Source organism: Nomascus leucogenys, chromosome 3, assembly GCF_006542625.1.
Source record: "Nomascus leucogenys isolate Asia chromosome 3, Asia_NLE_v1, whole genome shotgun sequence".
Classification (NCBI taxonomy): Eukaryota; Metazoa; Chordata; class Mammalia; order Primates; family Hylobatidae; genus Nomascus; species Nomascus leucogenys.
Window position 1 is genome coordinate 58722032 of NC_044383.1, and position 21226 is coordinate 58743257.

Genomic DNA, 21226 nt, shown 5'->3' on the forward strand with positions numbered 1-21226 from the left:
AAATATTAGCCCGCCTAAGTGAAAAACATCTTTCACCTTCATTAGCTATTCATATTCATTCATCTGTAAGAAAAATACTTTTAAAACTCTGCATTACACAAAGAGATAACAATAAACATCCAAGTATTTACATGTATGATCTGTTCTGTAGAATCTCACAATAAAAATAACTTCAGATATACATATGATTCACCCTTCACAATATTTATTTTTGAGGATAAAAGAAAATAATGTTAGTCTTATATGTTAATCATAAAAAATACATGTTTAATGACAGGAAAACAGCAAGTCATTTTTTCTAGTTCTTTAAAAATATTTTAATCGTGCAAAATCACCATAATGTACTCTAGCACAATGCTAAAATGTTACCTAAGATAGAGTGGCTTTTATTAGTTTTACAGGATGTATATTTGGCAATAGTTATTAAAAATAATTACTCAAAAGGAACTCTATTATTTTAGAAACAATATTTTAAAATACAGCAGTAAGCAACAGAAACTATTGCTCTTTATACATTTTTGGCATAACACTGCCATACGGTTACAGAATTATAAAATAAGTATTTTATAGTACCATACAGATCCAGAAACTGGTTACAACTTCTACCACATACACATGGTATTGGTACTAACAAACATGCACAGCATTCTGTAATTCATACTGCAGTTGAATACAGAGCACAGAGAAGGCCCAGTGGCCACTGGAGAATCAGAGCTTATGTTATAAGTAAAACACACATCTTTGTAACAATCGTAGGCATTTTCCTGAAATAGTTAAAATACAAGGGACACAATAGTTTCCAAAATGACATAATCTGCTGTCCTTCTTCTTAGATAATACTAAAAAAGATTAGCTTACATAGGAAACAACTGAAAGCCCTTTTTGAAAACAGGAGGAAAATGCTTGTCAAAGGACCTAACATTTTGCTCTCATTTGTTTCTCACAACTATAATGCCACACAATTAATACGCTGTCAACTCTTGACAGTGTGGAAGTTACTTCACTCACAAACCACCTATCACTGAGTCTTTCTCTTATCTGCAGCCAGTCCATCAATTTAACTTGTAAAACTACCAACTGTTGCTACACACAGGCAAAGGAATTAAACTTGGTAGCTGATCATTTGATTACATCTATCAGTCTACTGGAGGGCTTCAACGCAGAGTAGGTGGAATTCGTGGTTCAAATCAGAGTATTAATGGGATCTGTTTGCACACCAATACCTGATCTCCTTGGCACAAATACAGAGCTGGTTCTTAAAGCATGTCCCCACAATAAAGCTTTTCTTAATCATTCGTCACCTGTTTCCGATAATTCTGGCACTTACACAAACTTATCAAGGGTTATGTCTTTATTTCTGTGGTGAGTTTCCTGTTGCTGTTTCTAGACTTTTATTTCATTTGTATTTTATTTTTCTTCACATGTAACAAAATCTGTTAGCACTGGGGGAAAAAATTTCATTTGACTAATGAGTGCAGAATGTAAATGTTTCTTAGTACCAAAACTTATTATATATCTAATTTTTCTAGTTAATGTAAATTGTTACGCAAACTATAATTTAAAAAGTAAAACTATGAAAAACCCTAAAGCTTAAGTATTTTTAGAAAGAAAAGGTATTTTAGCACAGTAAGTGACCATTACTGCCTTTTCTCTGAATCATTTTATAAAAAGAGATTTTATATTAATATACAGCTATGAATGAACAACTTCCCTAACTTTTTAAATTAAATAAATAGGGGTGAGGGGAAAAAAACTCATATTTCAATGTTTCCCAAGATTGTTAAGATATAATTACAATTTACTGGTGCCCAACTGCTCACAATTTTCTAAATAACTACAAAATAAATAAATTATAGCAGGTATTTTATGAGAACTGATACCCATCAAAATTGTGTATGGAGTCCATGATGGCCCATCCTCCCCAGAAGTCAGAGCTCACAGTGCCCAACACCCTCGTTATCCAGAGGAGAATCTGAGGACCCATCATGCCAGTGGAGAAGGGTGGAGCCCAGCACTGGCGCCACTTTCCTGAGACGCCCACACTCATTCTTGTCCCTTCTCCCTCTCTGAACTCTACTTCCAGCCAGTTTGGGTCATAACACAAAACATTTAATTGTATTCTCTACATGAAAACTTTAATTCAGGAAAATAAACCTATTAAGAGGTTATTTCCCTCAAATAACTGAAACAATAAACTTCACAACAGAATAGGAAAAAAAAATGACAAAGAACACTCTCTGTGATCTAGGGGAAATGCAAGAACAGTGCTTTTAAAATGATTGTAATGAGACTACAGCATAAAAGTTTTTCAAATTAGTTTCAGATTTCTCCAACTGCCTACTGGAATTAAACTTTTAATAATTTCTCTAATATAATTCTATTTCTGCATCCGCCTACATCTAAGAAGAAGCAAAACATAAATATTATTTGTAGTAACTAAGGAATGTTTAAAATGAAAATTATAGTATGTAGCTAAACTACAAAAAGCATAAATAAATATAACAAACAGTATAGTTAGTCTTTCTTACTCTAAACACTTTTTGTCAAATGTTACACATTGTTGAATATCATGGTGAGTACACTTCTTGATAAACTGATGCTATTGTCCCAAACAGCAACTTCTCCAAAATGATAAAGCACCAACTAAATGTCATTAAAAGAACTGATATTCGTGGTTTAGAAAGTTCCCAATGATGAGATTTTATAATGGAGTAAAAACGTAAACTTCTGAATGAAAACCATTTACATTTGTTAAGGCACATCTGGATACCTCCATTCATTCATATTTATAGCTATATTATTATTCATTTCACTAATAAGGGATTTCTAAAAACACATTCTGTCCCTGAACACAATCTGCTGGGTGTGTTGGATAACTACAATGCAGAAGGAGCAGGGTAGTACTCACTGTCACCGTAGAGATTAGCCACACAAATATGTTCCTGTAATAAACAGTACAAAACTCAAAAAGAAGCCAGCAAATGTACACTCCTAATTTTCTAGATCCTACATTGACCCAGGCCATTTTTCTCTACAACTTCACCTACATTTAATGATTCTAGCGTGTCTAAATACAGCCTACCTTATACTCAACGCATATACCCCAAATGAGAGAGGGGAATTTCCTAAGTGGAAAGCAAAATAGAAATCTTCAAAAACATTCCTACAACAGAGGATCGCCACTCACCCCAAACAGACATTAAAGACCTGTAGATGTAGTTATAATCAAGCAAGATCAAGAATATCCTTTGTATCTTAGATTAGAAAACAAAGCTTTAGAAGAGCCTCAATTATAGTTTAAAAAATGCTTGATTACTCAGTATGGATGAATACTCAACCATAACTCTATTATAAACTTGAAAATTTAATAGTAAAACAATTAACCAAATATTCTCCCCCCATTGGTTAAACCAATTTTTGACCACTCAGTGTTGAGGTTCATTTACTACTCTGATTTTTCAAAGACTAACTCAGATGTAATACTGTACTGTTTTTCCTTTCCACCACATCATACTTTCACTCAGATTAAAGTACAAAACTAGAAGCAGGGTAGGTAATTTCATATGACAAAATATGAAACAATGACTATGACAGGCATTATGGCATTTTCATATGTTTATATTTTGAATACTTAGCAAAAAAATACTTAGAACTTCTCTAGTAACTCCTGAGTTGTAGATTTTATTTTCTCATTGAAGCTGGAAAAAAGTAGTCCCAAAACCTAAATTCAAAATAAAACTATACAACATAATTTTTGAGTTGACAACTAGACTTGATTTAGAGAAAGTAAACGTATTTTCACCTCTATCATTATTCTTTTGAATTTCTTATGAGATCGAGAATGAAAATGTATAATGGTACAATATTCTTCATGTTATAAACTCTCTACTGTACAGAAATATATCTTATAACTATATGTCACTTTACAGTATTTCAAAATAGTTTCACATAATCTCCTTTGATATATGAAAGCACAAAATATTAGAAATGTTCTAGACTAGTCGAGCGATACAACATCTATTTGCCATGAAATGCAAGTTAGTATTTTATCAATAGCCAATATTTAGTATCCTTGCACTCCACAGTACAATAAAGACTATGTATTCGTAAAGATTCAGCAATATTTTTAGCTATTTGGTCATGCTTCACTGCATTTTTTGTAACAGCTTCTCAATGAATTTCTGCAAGCATATCATAGTTTTTAAAAATACAAAACATAGGAGTCAAACCCAGAGAACTGTTTCATATATAAGACACACATAAATACGTATCTATAGATCTTAAAAAACTAATATACAAAGCATTAATAGAAAAAATTTCTAGACACTCAATGTTTATCTCCAAAAGGAATGATATCCTTTTACTTGTTCTCCACTGAATGATTATCTAAGTGATTTAGGGATTAAATGTAAGAAACATACTATTATATGTGAATATGCATTTAAAAACACCATAGTGGAAGAAGGCCACTATTTAAGATGGATGCCAGAAGTTTTCCCCTTGAGACTAAATATTCTCAAATTTAATGGTACTATCTAATCAAAATCCCTAAGTAGGAATAATATTCTAAAAGTTAAATTGCTAAATGAAATGCTTTTACTCATAAGGGCTCTAATATACTACAATTTCTAAGTAATTCAAATTACATTCATTGATTTTAGTATCTGGTAACTTTATTAATATCATAATATCTGGTCACAATCTTTTACTATTATGCATTTAGAAAGTTGTCTGAACACCTTATCATGTATATAAAATTGGTAAGTTATTTTGAATTAAATTATTTGTGTTTCTACAATTCAGCCTAATTTGACAATCGCTTCTCATCCTCTAAACCCTGTAGAACTATTTACTGAGCTCTATGGACACAGCTACAAGCACCACATAAGAGTGTCCATGTTTTTCTTGCATGTAAAACAGAAATTGAAATGCAAAAGCAGATTGCCAAATCCTAATACTTACTCACAGAACACTAGGAAAGCAAAAACTGGCATATTATGGGAACTAAAAACGAGAAAGTGCTCTATACTATACTTATTGGAACACAATGCACAACAAAAGTGCTATTGAGATTCATATAAAAAATTAGAGTTAAGCAACTGGCATGTTTCATGTAAACTTCAAAGCAGTAAAATCATATTTCTAGAGGCATACTATACGTGTGATTATTTTCAAGAAATCCACTGCAGAAAATGTGGATCAATAGAGGCAACAGAAGATGATATGTGATATGAAGTAGGACATATTACAAATTTCCTAGGGGATTAAAATGAATAGAACTTTTCTTAAAAGCCTAACAAAAAAGTTAATTCCTTTCTAAAGGAAATAAAGTAGAAATGTTTCATCTATTCATTTCTTTAACTATATTTGTATGTATGCTTTGAAGTTCTTATCACAGTGTTTTTTGATTTGTAATAATAATTAGTAACAATATAGAAAACAAAATTAATTGTTCTTAACCAGTGCTACGTAATATATTAAGTGCTTACTAGAGTTGCATATATGGACTTTTAAATTTGTTCTCAATTTTGAAGTTTGATAACTTAGAGATGCACAAAACTATACTTTTTAAAAAATACATTTGGGCTAAGCAACATTACTAATTTCATAATCCATAGAACACTGACATATTCACGGTTTAAGGGACTACTGTCTTGTTCACAGTGCAAGTGGCATGCCTTTTAAAAAGGAATTTCTTATTTAATTCTTCAGTCATTTACATTCAGAATCAACCATCAAATTTATATGGAACAGCTATAGAGAGTAAAGTTCTTGTCTTGAACTTTTCAATCAAATTTGTTTTTAAGCACTTAATTCTGAAAACAGTTATTAATTTAAACAAAGCAAAATCTTCAAGTCATACAAGTAGAAGTCCCACTCTGTTCCATGTAGATTTCAATATAGATCATCCTAATGTGTACAGTGGTCCCTTGATATCTGTAGGGGGTTGGTTCCAGGACCCTCTGCAGTTACCAAAATCTAGGAATGCTCAAGTCCCTTATGTAAAATACTTTAAATCATCTCTAAATTACTTACAATACCTAATACATACAATATAAATGCTATGTCAATAGTTGTTATACTGTATTGTTTAGGGAATATTGACAAATAAAAGGACTGCACATATTTAGCAGAGATGTAACCATCCATTTTTTCCAACAAATATTTTCAATCTGCGGTTGGTTGAATCCACAGATGCTGGGCCCCTGAATATGGAGGGCCAACTACACTAGAAACACACATGCTAGCTGAAAAAGATGGTGGCTTAAGGGTAAGCATGGAAGGAGGTAAGGAGGTGAGGACAGCAGGACTGATAGATAAGCTGGGGAGGTCAGAGCTCCACAAGGACATCCATTTCACTTATCAGAATCTAAAAATAAACACGTTGAGGTACTGAAATCAAAGAATCCAAATTAGTTTCTGAACACATTTGAAAAGATCAAACTCTTACAGTTAAAAAAAAAAAAATTAATCAGCCAGGCACGGTGGCTCATGCCTGTAATCCCAGCACTTTGCGAGGCCAAGGTGGGCGGATCATGAGGTCAGGAGTATAAGACCAGCCTGACCAACATGGTGAAACCCCATCTCTACTAAAAATACAAAAATTAGCCAGGCGTGGTGGCGCGCGCCTGTCATCCCAGCTACTCAGGAGGCTGAGGCAGGAGAATCGTTTGAACCCTGGAGGCAGAGGTTGCAGTGAGCCGAGATCATGCCACTGCACTCCAGCTTGGGCAATAGAGTGAGACTCCATCTCAAAAAATAATAAAAAAATTTAAAAAAGTAAAATAAATCCATAAATCAGGTAAAAGTGTAGCAATTCAATGAAATTATCCTCTTGATTTCCCTCATGTAGACTATAATGTCTCAAAAGAACGTATTTTGTATACCAAATACTACATGGTAATTTCTAGATACTCTGAAAATATTCTCAAAGTAATTATTATACATAAAATTTGAAAATTCACATCCTAAAAGCATTACAGAATACATTCATTTATTGGGTCTTATCTTAAATTTCCTTATTAGATATTCAATTCATTGTCATCCAAAATAAAAAAACAAACAACAAAATGCTTATGACAGAAATCACAAACAGATGGCTAAAATTTGAAATTGACCTCGTCTCTGTTCCTTAGGATAAATGATACAGTAGTTTTTTCCTCTCTAACCTAAACTGGCTTATGGGTTTTCTGATAATTCACTGTACTAGTACAACATCATGGCAATTTGTATTTCCAGGATTTTCACTGTCTTGGTTATGATTCCCACCTTCTTCGTTATTTTCAGGAGATACACTCTCCTTTTTTTCTGTGGGAGTCGTAACTGTTTTCTCAGGTTGAGAATTCACGTTCTCAGCATTACTGTCCTTCTCTGTATTTCTTGGCTTGGCATCTTCATTGCCGGGCTCTGGGCTGGGCCTGTCTGTCTCTTCCACAGGCTCTTTTGGTGCCACTTTTTTTTCTTCAGCTGTTTTGCTATTTAAATGAACAGCTGAGGAGGAATTTTTGGAGTCCTTGGCTTTTCTGTGCGTAGAAGTTTGACTGTTATGACTGGAGGCGAGAGGGGAAGACATTTTCTGGGCTTTGCTTCCCTCCGACTGTTCTTTTCGAGGCGGTCCCCAGATAAAGTTCTCTGAAGGCGTGTAGTGTTTCTGGGCGAACCGCAGGAGCTTTCTCCTTTCTCTTCTGTCTCTAATTGTATAAACAAAATACTCTAGAGCACTCTGCTTAATATTGGGAATAGTATTCTCCACAAGAGCTTCATGAAGAATAAATTTTACAAGAGGAGATTTAAAACTTTCATATCCAAGCTCACCAAGGCTTTTAAGAATGCGAGTGATTCTTAAATAGTTGTGCTGGGACCTGGAAGAGAGGATTGAATAAAATGAGTAGGGGAAATCAGGTGTAGGAAGGCAGGAGAATGAAAACTATTGGGAAAATATTTTTTATGGAAATGTAAGCCATGGAAATATGCCGTGTAATGACTTTAATGCCATATTTGATACCATTAAGAATAAACCAGAGGGTATTAAATCCTTAGGCCACAATGTAATGTCAATCTATGTGAAAGTCATATGTATAAAGTAAACTTCCCTTGTCTGTTGAGTTCTTCCTATTAGAAAAATATTTACGTTTAAATTTATTACCACTGTTAAATTGTTGTTTATTACTGAAAATACACTGAAGATGAATGATCTAACAGAACATTTATTTGCACCAACATCAATGTACTGTACTCATCACAGGTAACCATTGCTAAACATAAACGCATTAGCTAACAGCTGACTGGTGCAATTTATAGTGCCAGCTGATCAGCAAAATCCACCATGTAAGCCAACTCATAAGGATGGCAGCAAAAACCACTCTACTTTGCTAAAACAGTTCTGACAAAGGATACAAAACTGACTTATTTAGCAGAGCATAGTTTCACAGTTAAGAGCATGGGCTTTGGCGTCAGACCTGAGTTCACACCCTGGCTCTGTAACTCGGCAGCTAAGTGAAACTATGTTTCTCTGTGTCTCAATATCCTCATCTGTAAAATGGGGAAAAGTGCCCACAACTTACAGGACTGTTGTAAGAATCAAATGAGATGATATACATGCTGGGTATATACAATTCAATAAGTACCAGATACTATTTAAAACTATTAGTATTATTCAAAGATATGAGATTAGGGACCACCATATTTGTACCTATCCCAACTTAATCTAATTTTCTTCAATCTCTGGTCATTCTCTCCTCCTCTTTCCCTATGTGAAATTTTTTTTTTTTTTTTTTTTTTTTTTTTTTTTTTTGAGACAGAGTCTCGCTCTGTCGCCCAGGCTGCAGTGCAGTGGCGCAATCTCGGCTCACTGCAAGCTCCGCCTCCCGGGTTCACGCCATTCTCCTGCCTCAGCCTCTCCGAGTAGCTGGGACTACAGGTGCCCGCCACCACACCCGGCTAATTTTTTGTATTTTTAGTAGAGACGGGGTTTCACCGTGGTCTCGATCTCCTGACCTATCTGATAATTTTAAATCTCATTTCTAATGGCCTTGATTCCAAGGGTACATTTTCCCCCAGATTACACTAACATCTTTCCTCTCTATCACAAAACTAATGCCATTACTGGATAAATGTTTTCCAAATCTATTTTGTCACAATTCATAATGTAACTCCCCAAACTCACTCAGCTCAATCTTTGCTTTATTACACATGCCTGGTCAAATTCTAAAAGAATCATCAGCCACATGTATTAATCATAGGTGTTGTCAGCCACCCAGGTATTTATTTACCCAATATTGCCACATAACCATAACCATCACTTATTTCTAACTTCCTAAAGCCTGTTTTATATCTCAGACATGGAACTTTCTGCAAACATTATATATACCTGTCCTAGCTTCCAAAAATGCTTAAAGATTTTACTTTGAAATAATTAGCAAATTACTTGGGAAGCAGGGAGAAAGATGTTGATGAATTAAGGGATGGCAGGGTATGGTTCCATGGTCTTATGTTTCAATGAGAAAGTTTCTTTGGACAAAACAAAAAGCTTAGTGATTCAGACTAACCAAACACTGGAAAAGCTAAGCCCAACAGTTCATCATCTTCATCTTTCTGGATGTTTACTAAAAAATTATTGTCTTAACATTCAACTCTGAAGCCCAGAGGGTAAAATGCAGCACAGATGTCTCAGTTTTATAAATCTGTATTTTTAAACAGGAAGTAACACTCTTGAGACAATACAAATTTGGGTACAGTTAAGACAATGTGTCACTAACAGCAGGAGCAACTTAGTTGTTACATTCCTATGGAGTTTGCATACTCTAAATACTTAGTGACAAAACCCTTGGGCAATTCTGCCTCATATGTTTATGAGAAAAAGATGTATAAAAAGGTGGAAGAATTTTTTGTTTTAAAAAAAAGAGGAACTCTATGACTAAACAAAATTTACTATATTTGCAACAGCTCAATTTTATATAGCCAATCTTAGATGAATGCTGAAGTTAAAATTTCTGTACACATTTACTATATCTATATATTCTCCAATTAAAAATATTTACACAACAGCATAAAAGGAAAAAAACTTGGGTTAAAAAATGATGATGAGGATCCTAGAACAAAACTACAAAATAAAGCAATTGGGTGTTTCAGTATGATTTGTAATAAATGTCATAGTGAAAGACTAAAAGGTATAGAAGAGAGTGGCTAAAATCCTTATAGTGTATAAACCATCTTAGGGTTACACAATAGGCAAAAGAAAGAAGCTGAGGTTCCAGACAGAGGTTAAGGGTAGCAAATAGTGTTGAAATTGCAGGACGTCTAGGCAGGTAAAGAGAGAAGACATACAAGGTGAGAACCAGGAAACAAAATAAAAGTTAAAAGGCACCCCAGAGTCTAAATATGACTCAAGTAATCCAAGTTGATTACAAACAAAATTCAAAACACCTCTTAGTGGTTAGTCCATATATTTGTACTCTCATGTCTGAAAATATTTTGCCTCTTTTAGTCAGGGTCACTTGTTCACTCAATGTTATTTTATTTTACTTTTGATCCAGTATTTTTCCTCTGCTTAGCTACTATAAATATATTGAGTTCCCTGCCTACTCTAAACTACTCAAGATGCTATATACATTAAAATACAAATAAGTTATGACATTTAAGAATAAGTCAGAAAAGGACCCAATTGAAGAAGAAAATAGAGTAGGCGTTTTCAGAGAACCCTCTATCATTTGTTCAAATCTAGTCAGTAAAGATTTTTTGCAACTAAACTAGAGAAGAAACAGCGTGTTTTCTGGCAGATTGTAAGGCAGTTAATTCACAGCTGGAAAAGCTCTATGCTGACAATAGGTGGCAGAAAGAAAGGATGGGGCAGAGGAGTGAGAAGTGACTTAGTTCAGGCTCCCTTCCCCTGCCTCAACCCTGGAAATCGTTTAATTAAAGCCTTAAAAAGAGACTCTGTTTCCACCTATAAATCAGAGGATATGATAACAAAACTCCAAGGAGGATTTAAGCTGAAGACCATATTTTGTTCATCATTTATTCATTCAATAAAAATTTACTAAGCAAGATTTCTATTCCAACCAAAATAACAAGTTTGAGGTATCTAAAATGATAGTCGTTAAGTACATGAAACATGAGGTACTATCAAATCCTTTCAAAAGATTTACTTTTACTTTTGCTGTCTTTCGTGTCAATAGGCTGCTTGCATGCAGCTCTTTCACAGTGTAATATAAGTGTTTAGAAACTCTGTCCAGAGCTAGCTACCTGTATTGCTTAGGTAGAGGTATATATACCTATGCTTTAAGTGCCCTACGTAAGTCAAATTTAACGTGAGTTATGAGTTAATGGGTCTTCTAGTCAGGAATATAAAGCTTTGTGCCCATATCTTTAGTGTTTTAGTACAAACTACCATTTTAATATCATTGATTATAAGTAATAAAGTAAAAAGAAGGCTTAACACTAGTATTTATACCCATCTTACCAAAGCAAGATGAAAGTTCTATAAAAACACACAAAAAAAATACTTAACTGATGCACAAAATGTAGACTGCTATGGCCAAAGGAAAATTGCTTAGTTTTAATTTTTTTGCTCTTAGTACTTGCTCAGTTTAGCTAATTATAATATGCTTAAAAGTACTTTAAAGCTGGTGGCTGTACAGGCCAGCATTCATAAATAATTCAGCTATGATTAGTTTAAATGTAACTATAATTAGTTAAAATTTAACTATAATTAAAAAGAAAATAGACAGTGAATATGAAGAAAATGTCAAGAAAAATAAACTTTGGTTATGAGTATTAACAAAAGTTATAAACATCCAACCAAATGAATACAGCAAAGCAATTCCAAATAAACTATGTTAAAATGTTCTTAATAAGTTTTGGGACTTATTACCCAAAAATGAGTTTTTGTTTTTTACCTTAATAGTGAAGACAAGTGTAATTTTCTCTGTCTTTTAGTAAAAAGTATGGGCCCATCTCATTCTTATAAAATGATTTTTAGACATCATAGGCTTCATACATGAATTTAATCTTAAGAAGGCATCATGCTTAGAAACAGATTGTGCCCCAAGAAGCTTACAGCCTACAAGAAGGAATACACAGAATTGTACACAAGCAATAACAATAAACTCAAAGAAATGTGGCATAAGGAGGAGGGAGAGAGGCAACATTTGGCTGTGGGCAATAGGAACGTTTCAGGGAGAAACAGATCTGAAGCTGAATAGCTGTGTTTCTACCTAGAATTTTGTTCCTTTTTGTTGTTTTGTTTTGTTTTAGAATATGGTACAGGAATGTAATGCATTTCAGACTAGCTTTTTAATCCAAATTCCTGGGCCCATCTCATCTGCTAGTTGTTCCTGCGTTTCATAGAGAACTCTGTCCAAGGGAAAATAACTGTGCTGGCCCCTGATTTATCACAGTGGCTTTACTTACTCATTCAGGTGCTGAAATCTTTCCTGCCAGTTAACAGCCCGAGCAACATTTCCAGTTTTATCAGTCAGTTTTATTCCAAAAAATTCTAGCATCATTTTATAAGCCAGGAGGAATCTTCTAATTGCTTCTTTTGTTTTTTTGAATTCCTAATATAAAAAATGAAAAAAGTAAGCTGAAATGATTCAGTAGCTACCAGGACAGTAAAATAGCAATATTATTTGGCCACCCTGTATAAAATGAAATGAGCTTGCATTACCTCAATTTCATATGTAGTTAGTTCTTTAGCATAGAAGTTCAAGCCTTGTTCTCTCAGGGGGAAAAGCCTATTTATTTAAAAAAATAAAATTTTTCTATTAACGTTGTCTGGAAAACATACATGATTAAATAGGACATGGTTCAAGATAGATAATATGTAACTGACCATTGAATGTAAGTGTGGTTGTGCTCCAGTTTTTCATAATCTCCTTTCCATTTACTTAGAACTTCTTCAATGTAAACACCTAAATAGTAAATATTTAAAAATGAACCAGGCATTTCAAACATTGTGAAGGCATTTTAAGATTCGAATCACTTGAGTTTTATATGAAAACTTGTTTAAATTTAATAATAGCACACAAGAATAATGCTTTTAAAAAGATGAATATCCTATGCCCATATATTCAGTTATGTGATAAATCTAATTAAAAAAAATTAATAGCACCTCAAATTGCAGAAGGCTTTGTTGGGCAATGTACTCTAAAGCAGAGCTTGGCAAACTGTGGCCTGCCAGCTGTTTTGTAAATAAAATTTTATTGGAATAGAGCCATGCACATTCATTTATGTACTGTCTATGGCAGTTTTTGTACTACAGTAGCAGAGGTGTGTAGTTGCAATACAGACCCACTGTCCCCCAAAGCCTAAAATATTTACTATTTGCCCCTGTACAGAAAAAGTTTGCCAATCCCACTCCTAGGAGTTATATAGTTCTTTAAATGCTAGATTGGATCAAAATGAAATGCATCCTAGGGAAAAAGAAAGAAAGTGGAGTACAAATAGAAGAAAAGAAATGAAGAAGGAGAAAACAAAGGAGAAGGAAAAGGAGAAAAGAAAAATGTAGGAAAAAGTTGTAAGTGCTTACTACATGCTGTGCCCATATTACACAGACTGCACATTATCCAGCTTAGTCTTAACAGAATGCTCCCAGTGTCACGATCCTCATTTTAACAGTGAAGAAACTGGGAGATTTGTTCGAAGTTACACACTAGTAAAAAAGTAAATCTTGGAGTGCAACGTAGGTCTTTCTGGTTCCAAGAAGTAAGCCCTTTTCACCCCGTCCACTTTTCCCCTACAAGAACTCACAAAAACAAAATCCTCCTGTTACTAAGTCTGTCAAGGTCCTTACAACTGACTAGCCATTTACTCAATCTTGTAGAAAAAAAACATAGCAATATAATATTTCTCCAAACATAACTCATCTCATTCTTGTTTCCTCCAGAGATCCCAGTTTCTAGAAGAGGCCCACTCTCGGAAGGTTTGGTAAAAAGTTGTTTTGAATCATAATGTTGGCTTTATTGGCATGTTGAAACCATTTACCTCTGTAATTTTCCATTTGTTTTCCTTTCCAACTACCACTCCTCCTGCCTGATAAGTAAATACCATTGCAAGATTATGCTTACTGGCAAGTAGTGTGTGTGTGCGTGTGTGCGAGTGTGTGTATACTAGGGAGGAAAGTGAGTTGATATAATTTATATAATAAACTAGGATAACATTTTATCTGACCTTAGCTAAAACTTCTGACCCCCACCAATCATAAGATTTCAAAATAAACTTTGTAATAAAGATGACCAAAAATTCAATATATTGCTTGAAATTACTTTTTAAATTAATATTCACAAAATAAATTCCCTAGTAGAAAAAAAAATAGAGTTAAATACTATCATAGCTTTATGTTCAATATTTTTAATATGTGAAGGCATTCCTTTAGGAAAATTGTATGAAATTCAAATCAGACTCAAATTAACAACCTATCATTGCATTTCTTCAAAATATTTTTCTACCCCAAGTCCTAACAAAATGAACAATTTAGCCAATATTTTTCCATTAGTAAATAAAGCAGCACATTGCTATCATTAGTAAATATAACTGTGCAATTTTATCTAGAGGTTTCACTCCGCATCACAGCAGACTTTCAGGACACCAGAAAGTTAAAGACAAGTAGATCTGGCCATGTCAACAATGTTCTCAAATATTAACTCCCAACTGGTAGGTCTGTCGGTACATAGTACTGGGACTCCCTACTCCCAAACTCCATCCAGGCTTTAGACGTCTTGCCTCGAGTTAGTTCACCAAAGAATGCAAGGTCCTGCCACTTGAAAGCCTTGCAGTCTATCTCCTTCATTCCGTGACTCACACTGCTGTGGAACTGGCTCAGTTTCCACTGAGAGCAAATAGCAGAAGCCAGGGAAGTCTGACCACCTCACACAGAAAAGCGCTCTTGGGAGAGAAGCCAGCTTTGCTAGGGTGACCTGGATAAAATTAGGATGACCACCATGAACCACAGCATGATGCCTCAATGAAATATGCAATGTTGTGGTCATATTACCATAGCAGCTGCATCTTCTCACTATGGGTTTGGAAAATATCCTAGGAGGGCAATTGCAGAGTTGGGAAGGAGACAAGTGTATTTGGCAGAGTTGGATGGAGATCTACTGTATCTGCAGTTCCCTTCCCAGAATATTGGAACTCCAAACAGGGATTGCTGTAGATTCCTGATACTGAATCTGAAAACTGACAGGAAAGATAATTCTAAATACAAATAGCACTTTTCAATCACATGCTAAATAGTTTTCAGCTATGGCACAATGGAAAGAACAGTGGACTCTAGAACCTGCAATCGAGTGACCTAAGCTTTAAGTCCTAGTGACCTAATCTTTGAGATGAGAAAGCTGAATTTGATCTTCTCTACTGTTCCTTAATAACCTAAAATTCTGTGGTTCTATACATCACCTCTGTCTTCCTGTCACAAAAATTGTCCCTACTATCTTTCAGATAATAGCAATGTAAATAAGGAAGATATCATTAATCCATAGCTCTTCCTCCAGAATTTACCAAGAGGACACATTAGACTGCATAGCAAAGTAAATCCAATCAATGAAACAAACCACAAAATAAACAAAGAATAACCAAGTGTATGTGATTATTTAAAGTGCAATTTATCAAGTAGTACGTTACTCACCATCTGGCTTGAATGGAATTTTATTCTTATAAAAACGAAGATTGCTCAAATCATTTTGATATCGGATATCTTTGAAGTTCTGCTAAAGGAAAAAATAAATCAATCTCCAGCACATAGAAATACAGTAAAGGTACAAGGACCTTTCATGCATATTTTCTTAGTGGCACCATAAAAATTTAAAAACAGAAGGAAAATAGTTTACATTTTAAAACATAGCATTCTATACTCTTACTGGGTACTGGTGTCGGTACTTGTACAAATCCCTCGCAGCATAAAAACTTCTCTTTGGTTTGGCAGTTGCTTCAGTGGAATCACCACCCTAAAATAAAAGGTGAAACTCTGTTTACATGTTGACGCAAGATAATTTCACAAAGAAATTTCCAGAACAAACTTAATAAGGAAGATCCATAAAGAAAGCCTGAAAATTGTCAATCTGTCCAGATTAATGAAAATATTATAAATGTTCCTTTAATAACGCTTACGAGCAATACTTCTTAGCACCCTATTTTTCTTATTTGAACCAATAACATTTGTCCTAAGATATATTACTGAATAAAACACTTTATTATTAACCAAAAACCTAAGAGGCCAATGTTATGGTTCAATATCCATCAAAAATAGAACTCAAAAAGGAATTCAAGACATTTATTTACCAGATGATTATGCAAGTGATTCTACGATAAAACTTATTTTAGAATATTTTACATAATACTAAGAATGTGTTAAGATACTAAATCAATTCTACAAAGAAAATTGTCATTAAATTTGCAACATTTAGCTGCACTTGGAAGTCAGGTAATATTTATGAAAAGAAAGGATTTTAAAACAAACTAGCTTTCTAAACTCCATCCTTTATAACACCATGACAAGTACACAAAGGCATGAATAATCATCTGTTCACTGAATGATAATACAATGTGATATAAGCATTTAAAATATATACACACAAAGCAATAAAATGCTCTTAAATGGAATGATGTCCGATTGAAACAACTTATATGTGGTTGTTTACTCATACTATTCAACCTCTTAAGCAAAATTCCTATAACCATGAACTGATTTTTAAAGTATAAGATGTGAGTTAAAATAATCGATTTGCATTCCCTATATGTACTATTATAATATAAGAGAAAGTGCTGACGACAATCATGAAAAAGAAAAACTTCAGACCTTTAAGAGTCATTAAAAGCTTTGCCCCAAATTCTTTTCTCCTCAACCCCTGTCCTCCATCTGTGTTGACAGATTGGCGTCCTCTAAGTAATTTTCACACATTTTTGAAGTGGTGTGATTCTCACTATTACTACAAGTACCGAGTTACTTCAACATCAAGTCTTCTGATGCTTAACATTAGTTACGCTGTCATGTTACATAAGCAAGGAAAAGCTTGAATTCTGGTCCTTGCCACACGTTTCAAAATAGCTCTGCCTAGCAAGTTTCTGAATCTATTTAGCCTGAGATACAACCATATGAATCATCATCCTACATTTGTATAGAAGGCGCTCTCCATTTACAAAGCACTTACATATATAGTGAATAGACAACAAACAGGGTTGACAGTCAAAAGGCATTATTTCATTTGATTCTTAAAACACACCTGACTGACAGTTAATTAGTGTTTCCATCTTAGAAACAAGGTATCAGGGGCTTAGAGAAGTTGCACACCACCCAGAGTCCAGTGACAGTGCGAGAGCAAGAATCCCAGGCTCTGGGTTCCAAGTCCAGGTCTGAATCAATCTCAGTCACACTGAAAAATGAAGGATATATGGAAACCTTGGTGTAGTATCAGTAGCCCAAGACTTGGAGTCAGAAGACTAGGAATCTTAACGCTGCTTACTTGGTGTTTGTGAGGCCTTAAGCAAATCATTTAGCTGAGTCTTAGTTTTATCATCTCTGAAATAAAGATAATGACTCAAGCCCTACCTATTTCTCAGGATTATCATAAGAATGTCTGTGTCCTGCCAGCATCTGCTCCTGCTCTTCCAACCCCTATTCCCTTTGGACTCTCTACCCAGACCCCTTTCACCTGCTCAGACAAGGATTCTGTTGTTCAATATTGTTCCTCTTTCCTGGATCATCAAAATTTCCCTCTCTTCTGGATCTCAAACAAACATGCTGTAGTATCTTTAATCTTAAACATACAAAACATTCCTTGACCCAAGCCTACCATCAATTACAGATCCATATATCTACTCCTTTTTTATAGCAGATCACCACCAAAGAATTGCCCATACTTTGTCTCCTTCTCTTCTTTCCCCATTTCCCCCTAACCCACCTCAATCAGGCTTTTGTCCTCAGCACTCCAACAAATAGTTCTTGTGAACTTCACCAATAAATCTCCATCTTGCCAAACCATTTCTTAATATTCACCTCAGGTGACCTCCCAACAGAACTGGGCCAATTAAAGCATCCCTCCTTCCTGAAACACTGTCAGTATTTGGCTTACAGGATACTATACTTTCTTAGTTTACTTTCTGTCTCATTGGGCCCCCCTTGTCAGCCTCCTTTTTTGGCTCCTCCTCCTCTTCACACCCTCTAAATGGAGAGGTGCCTAAGGTCCTCATTCGTCATCACTCCTTGATAACCCCTTATCTTCCTATGCCTTTAAATACCATTGATCTCAGATGCTGAGGACTCTAGTCCTGGACTAAGTCTCCATTCTTAGATGTAATTTAACTACCCAACAAATGATTAACTACCCAACAACTTTACTTGGATGTGTAATAGGATATCAAACTCAAGAGAATCTTTGATTTAACCTCCATAGCTGCATTCTCCCTAGACTTCCCTGTCTTGGTTAATGTTACCATCATTTGTTCAATATTCAGAGGGACTAGGATGATGCAATGGAAGTGGTGTGAAGGAGTCAGTCTGGGATATGCTTTAAAAGTAGCTCCAGTATTACCTGCAAGTGGATTGACTCTGAGGAACACACAACAAACAGGGTTGACAGTCAAAAGGCAAAATTGAAAAGCAGATTTTTTGGGGAAGTCAGATGGTGATATTAACAAGAAAAATTAATCATTAAAAGGGAATAGGGAGGGCTGGTGTAGTCTACTAGTTACTGGGGTTGCAATTAACTGACTGAACATTATTGAAATGTTTTATATAGATGGACCTTGGTTAGTTGGATTGAATCTTAGCGGGTGTTTTTTGATATTCCAAATTTCTGTAGGAGGTTACTTAATTGGGAGACAAACGGAAGGGAAAAACATGAGAATGCAGCATCTAATAATTTAATAAGATTGAATTAGCAATGCAAAACAACAGCGGCAAACCAGACACGGGCAGATGGAAATTCAGAATTCCACAGGTCCAAGGCGCTGATAACAGTGATAGACAGACTTGGGTTTGCATCATCCTCTCCCTCAATGATCTTGGGCAAGTTTTCCTTTCTCTCTAAGCCTCAGTTTTCTCTAAAATGGAGGCCACACAGCAAACACCCACCCCAAAATTGTTTAGCACAGAGCCTGCACTAAGAGTTTATGATTTCCTCCTTACCTAAATAGAGTTGATCATCAAGATGGCTGAGGCAGCGTTAGCTGTAATATTTAGGTTATGATTCCCCCAAAACCCTGTGGTCACATTGGACTTTGGGCTCCGTTTTCCTAATCTTCATTGCCCCTAGCTGATAAAGAGAAGGGTCTAATGCGGAGCGGCAAACCTGAACCACCTCCAGGATGCACACTTCTTCAAGGGGTCAGCTACGTATTTCCTCCTTTTTCAAGTTCCTGATTATTTTCAGTCCATCAGAGGTTAAGGGGCTTACTTATCTCTTGACTAACCCCTCCTCCAAGCTGTATTAGTCAAACGGTTCAAACACAGTTGGATCAACAAGTCTTCCGGTGAAATAAGATTCGTGAACAATGCCCTGAATCCTAGGTTGAAAGGCCTGAGTTGGGCAGAACAGTGACGTATGAACTTCATATGGGGGCCTACACTTCTGACGGCTTAGACCCCACTGTAGGGGAGAGCGCTGGCTGCCCGCACTTGTAGCCCCACCTTATTCTGAGTAATTTTTTTTTTTTTTTTTACCAATAACACACACTAGAGGGGTTGTCACAATCCTCTATTTTTAGACAGGTTCCTCCCACCCCACCTTCGCATAATCCAGCTGCGCTGCAGAGGCAAAGAAAACACCCATTCAAGTTGGGTTCTGCCTTGAGGGACTTCCCCGCCGTGCCCTCGGCCAGGCCCCAGGCCGGCAGTGGGAGGGTCCGGCGCTTTGGGCTCCTGCAGGCCCCCGGGCTCCACCGGGAGACAGGTCAGCCGCGGCGCGGAGGGGTCGGGTCGCAGTGGCGAGCAGCCACCTGGCGCCCCTGCCCTCCGAGAGCGAGGGCGGCTTGGCACTTGCCCCTCCGGGGTGCCGGGGCGCCCCAGCCCGACCCGAGGCCACCGCTGGGCCGCGTACCTGCTCGGCGCCCGCCGCCTCGGCGTCCTCGTCCGGCGCGGGGCTGGCGCGGGGCCGCCCGCCGGCTTGCTCCGGGGGCTGCGCGGGCTGCTCGGGCTCCTGCCCCGGGCCCTCGCTGCCGCCGCCCGGCCCTGGCTCCTCGGGCTCGGACTCCGAGTCGGTCTGCCAGGTGGAGTCGCAGTCCTCCACGGTGGTGGGCTCGCGGAAGCTGACCCCGCCGAGCAGGTTGCCCATTGAAGAGGCGGCGGCGGGCGCGGGGCTGCGGGGCTGCGGGGCGCGGGCTGCGGCAGGCGCTCTAGGGCCCGGGCATGGCCGCGGCGAGGGCGCTGGGCGGCAGCCTAGGCGCGCCCGCCCCGCACTGCCTCAGCGCGGCGAGCGGCGGACAGGCACCCTCGCGGGGAGGAGCCGGCGGCCCCGGGACCGCCGCCGCGCGCGCCTGAACCCGCCCATCCGGCTCCTTCTCCTCCCCACAGGCGGGAGCTGCCGCCGGCCCAGATCCCCCAGGAGAGCCAACTGCGGCCCCCAGTCGAGCGCCGCCGGCCCCTGGCCGCGCCTCCCTTACACGTTCCTCCCCGGAACACCTGCCTTCACGCGGCCCCCGGCGGCCCCCGGAGTGGATCGGGGTCGGCTGCTACCCTCGCCGCCCGGAGTCGGGGGACGCCCTCCCGGGGCATCTCCCAGCTGAGCGGGATGAGGGATCCCGCCCAGCTCCGGGAGCTGAGGACTGGCGTGGACGTGGTGTCGAGGAGGTGTCACCGTCAGCAGGCGGGTCCTGTCTGCACCCCCTCCCCCTCTCCCTGGTCCAGGAGGAAGACACTTTAGCTGCAGCAGAGGACAAAAGCTGATGGTGCCGGGCACCATATAAACAGGAAATCCCAGCTGCCACAACTGTACTTAGGGCAGCCACCTACAGTCCTTGTGGGCTAGAAAAAGTCAGAGCTATCAGTCACCTCATCTAATGAGCGATCATCTTGTGAAACAAAAGGAACAGTAACAACTAGACCATCACATTGATTTGTGGGTAACCTTACACCCACTCCAAACTGGTGCTCTGAGTAGGCCAAAATCTCAGAATCCGTAGAACAGATGGGCTGTTTCTAAGGGAAGAAGCCTTGGCCCTTTTGTCTGTTATGCAAATGAAAGGAGGAGGGAGAACTGTGGTATGGAAGTTCTGTTCTGTTCTGTTCTGTTCT

At 37.5% G+C, this 21226-nt stretch overlaps 1 protein-coding gene across 2 annotated transcripts; it reads right to left on the reverse strand.

The window, feature by feature from the left end:
• Positions 1-292: 292 nt before the first annotated feature.
• Positions 293-20772, reverse strand: OGFRL1 (opioid growth factor receptor like 1). 2 transcript variants are annotated; one of them, XM_030809386.1, is made up of 7 exons: positions 20034-20772; positions 15858-15944; positions 15626-15704; positions 12833-12911; positions 12668-12734; positions 12412-12557; positions 293-7862 (listed from the first exon to the last, which is right to left on the reverse strand). In XM_030809386.1, the coding sequence occupies exons 1-7, from the start codon at positions 20265-20267 to the stop codon at positions 7199-7201; spliced, it is 1356 nt and encodes a 451-aa protein (XP_030665246.1). In that variant the 5' UTR covers positions 20268-20772; the 3' UTR covers positions 293-7198. The 2 variants fall into 2 exon arrangements, with proteins under 2 accessions (XP_030665246.1, XP_003271148.2); XM_003271100.4 differs by having other exon boundaries at positions 15626-15707.
• Between the last annotated feature and the right edge of the window lie 454 nt (positions 20773-21226).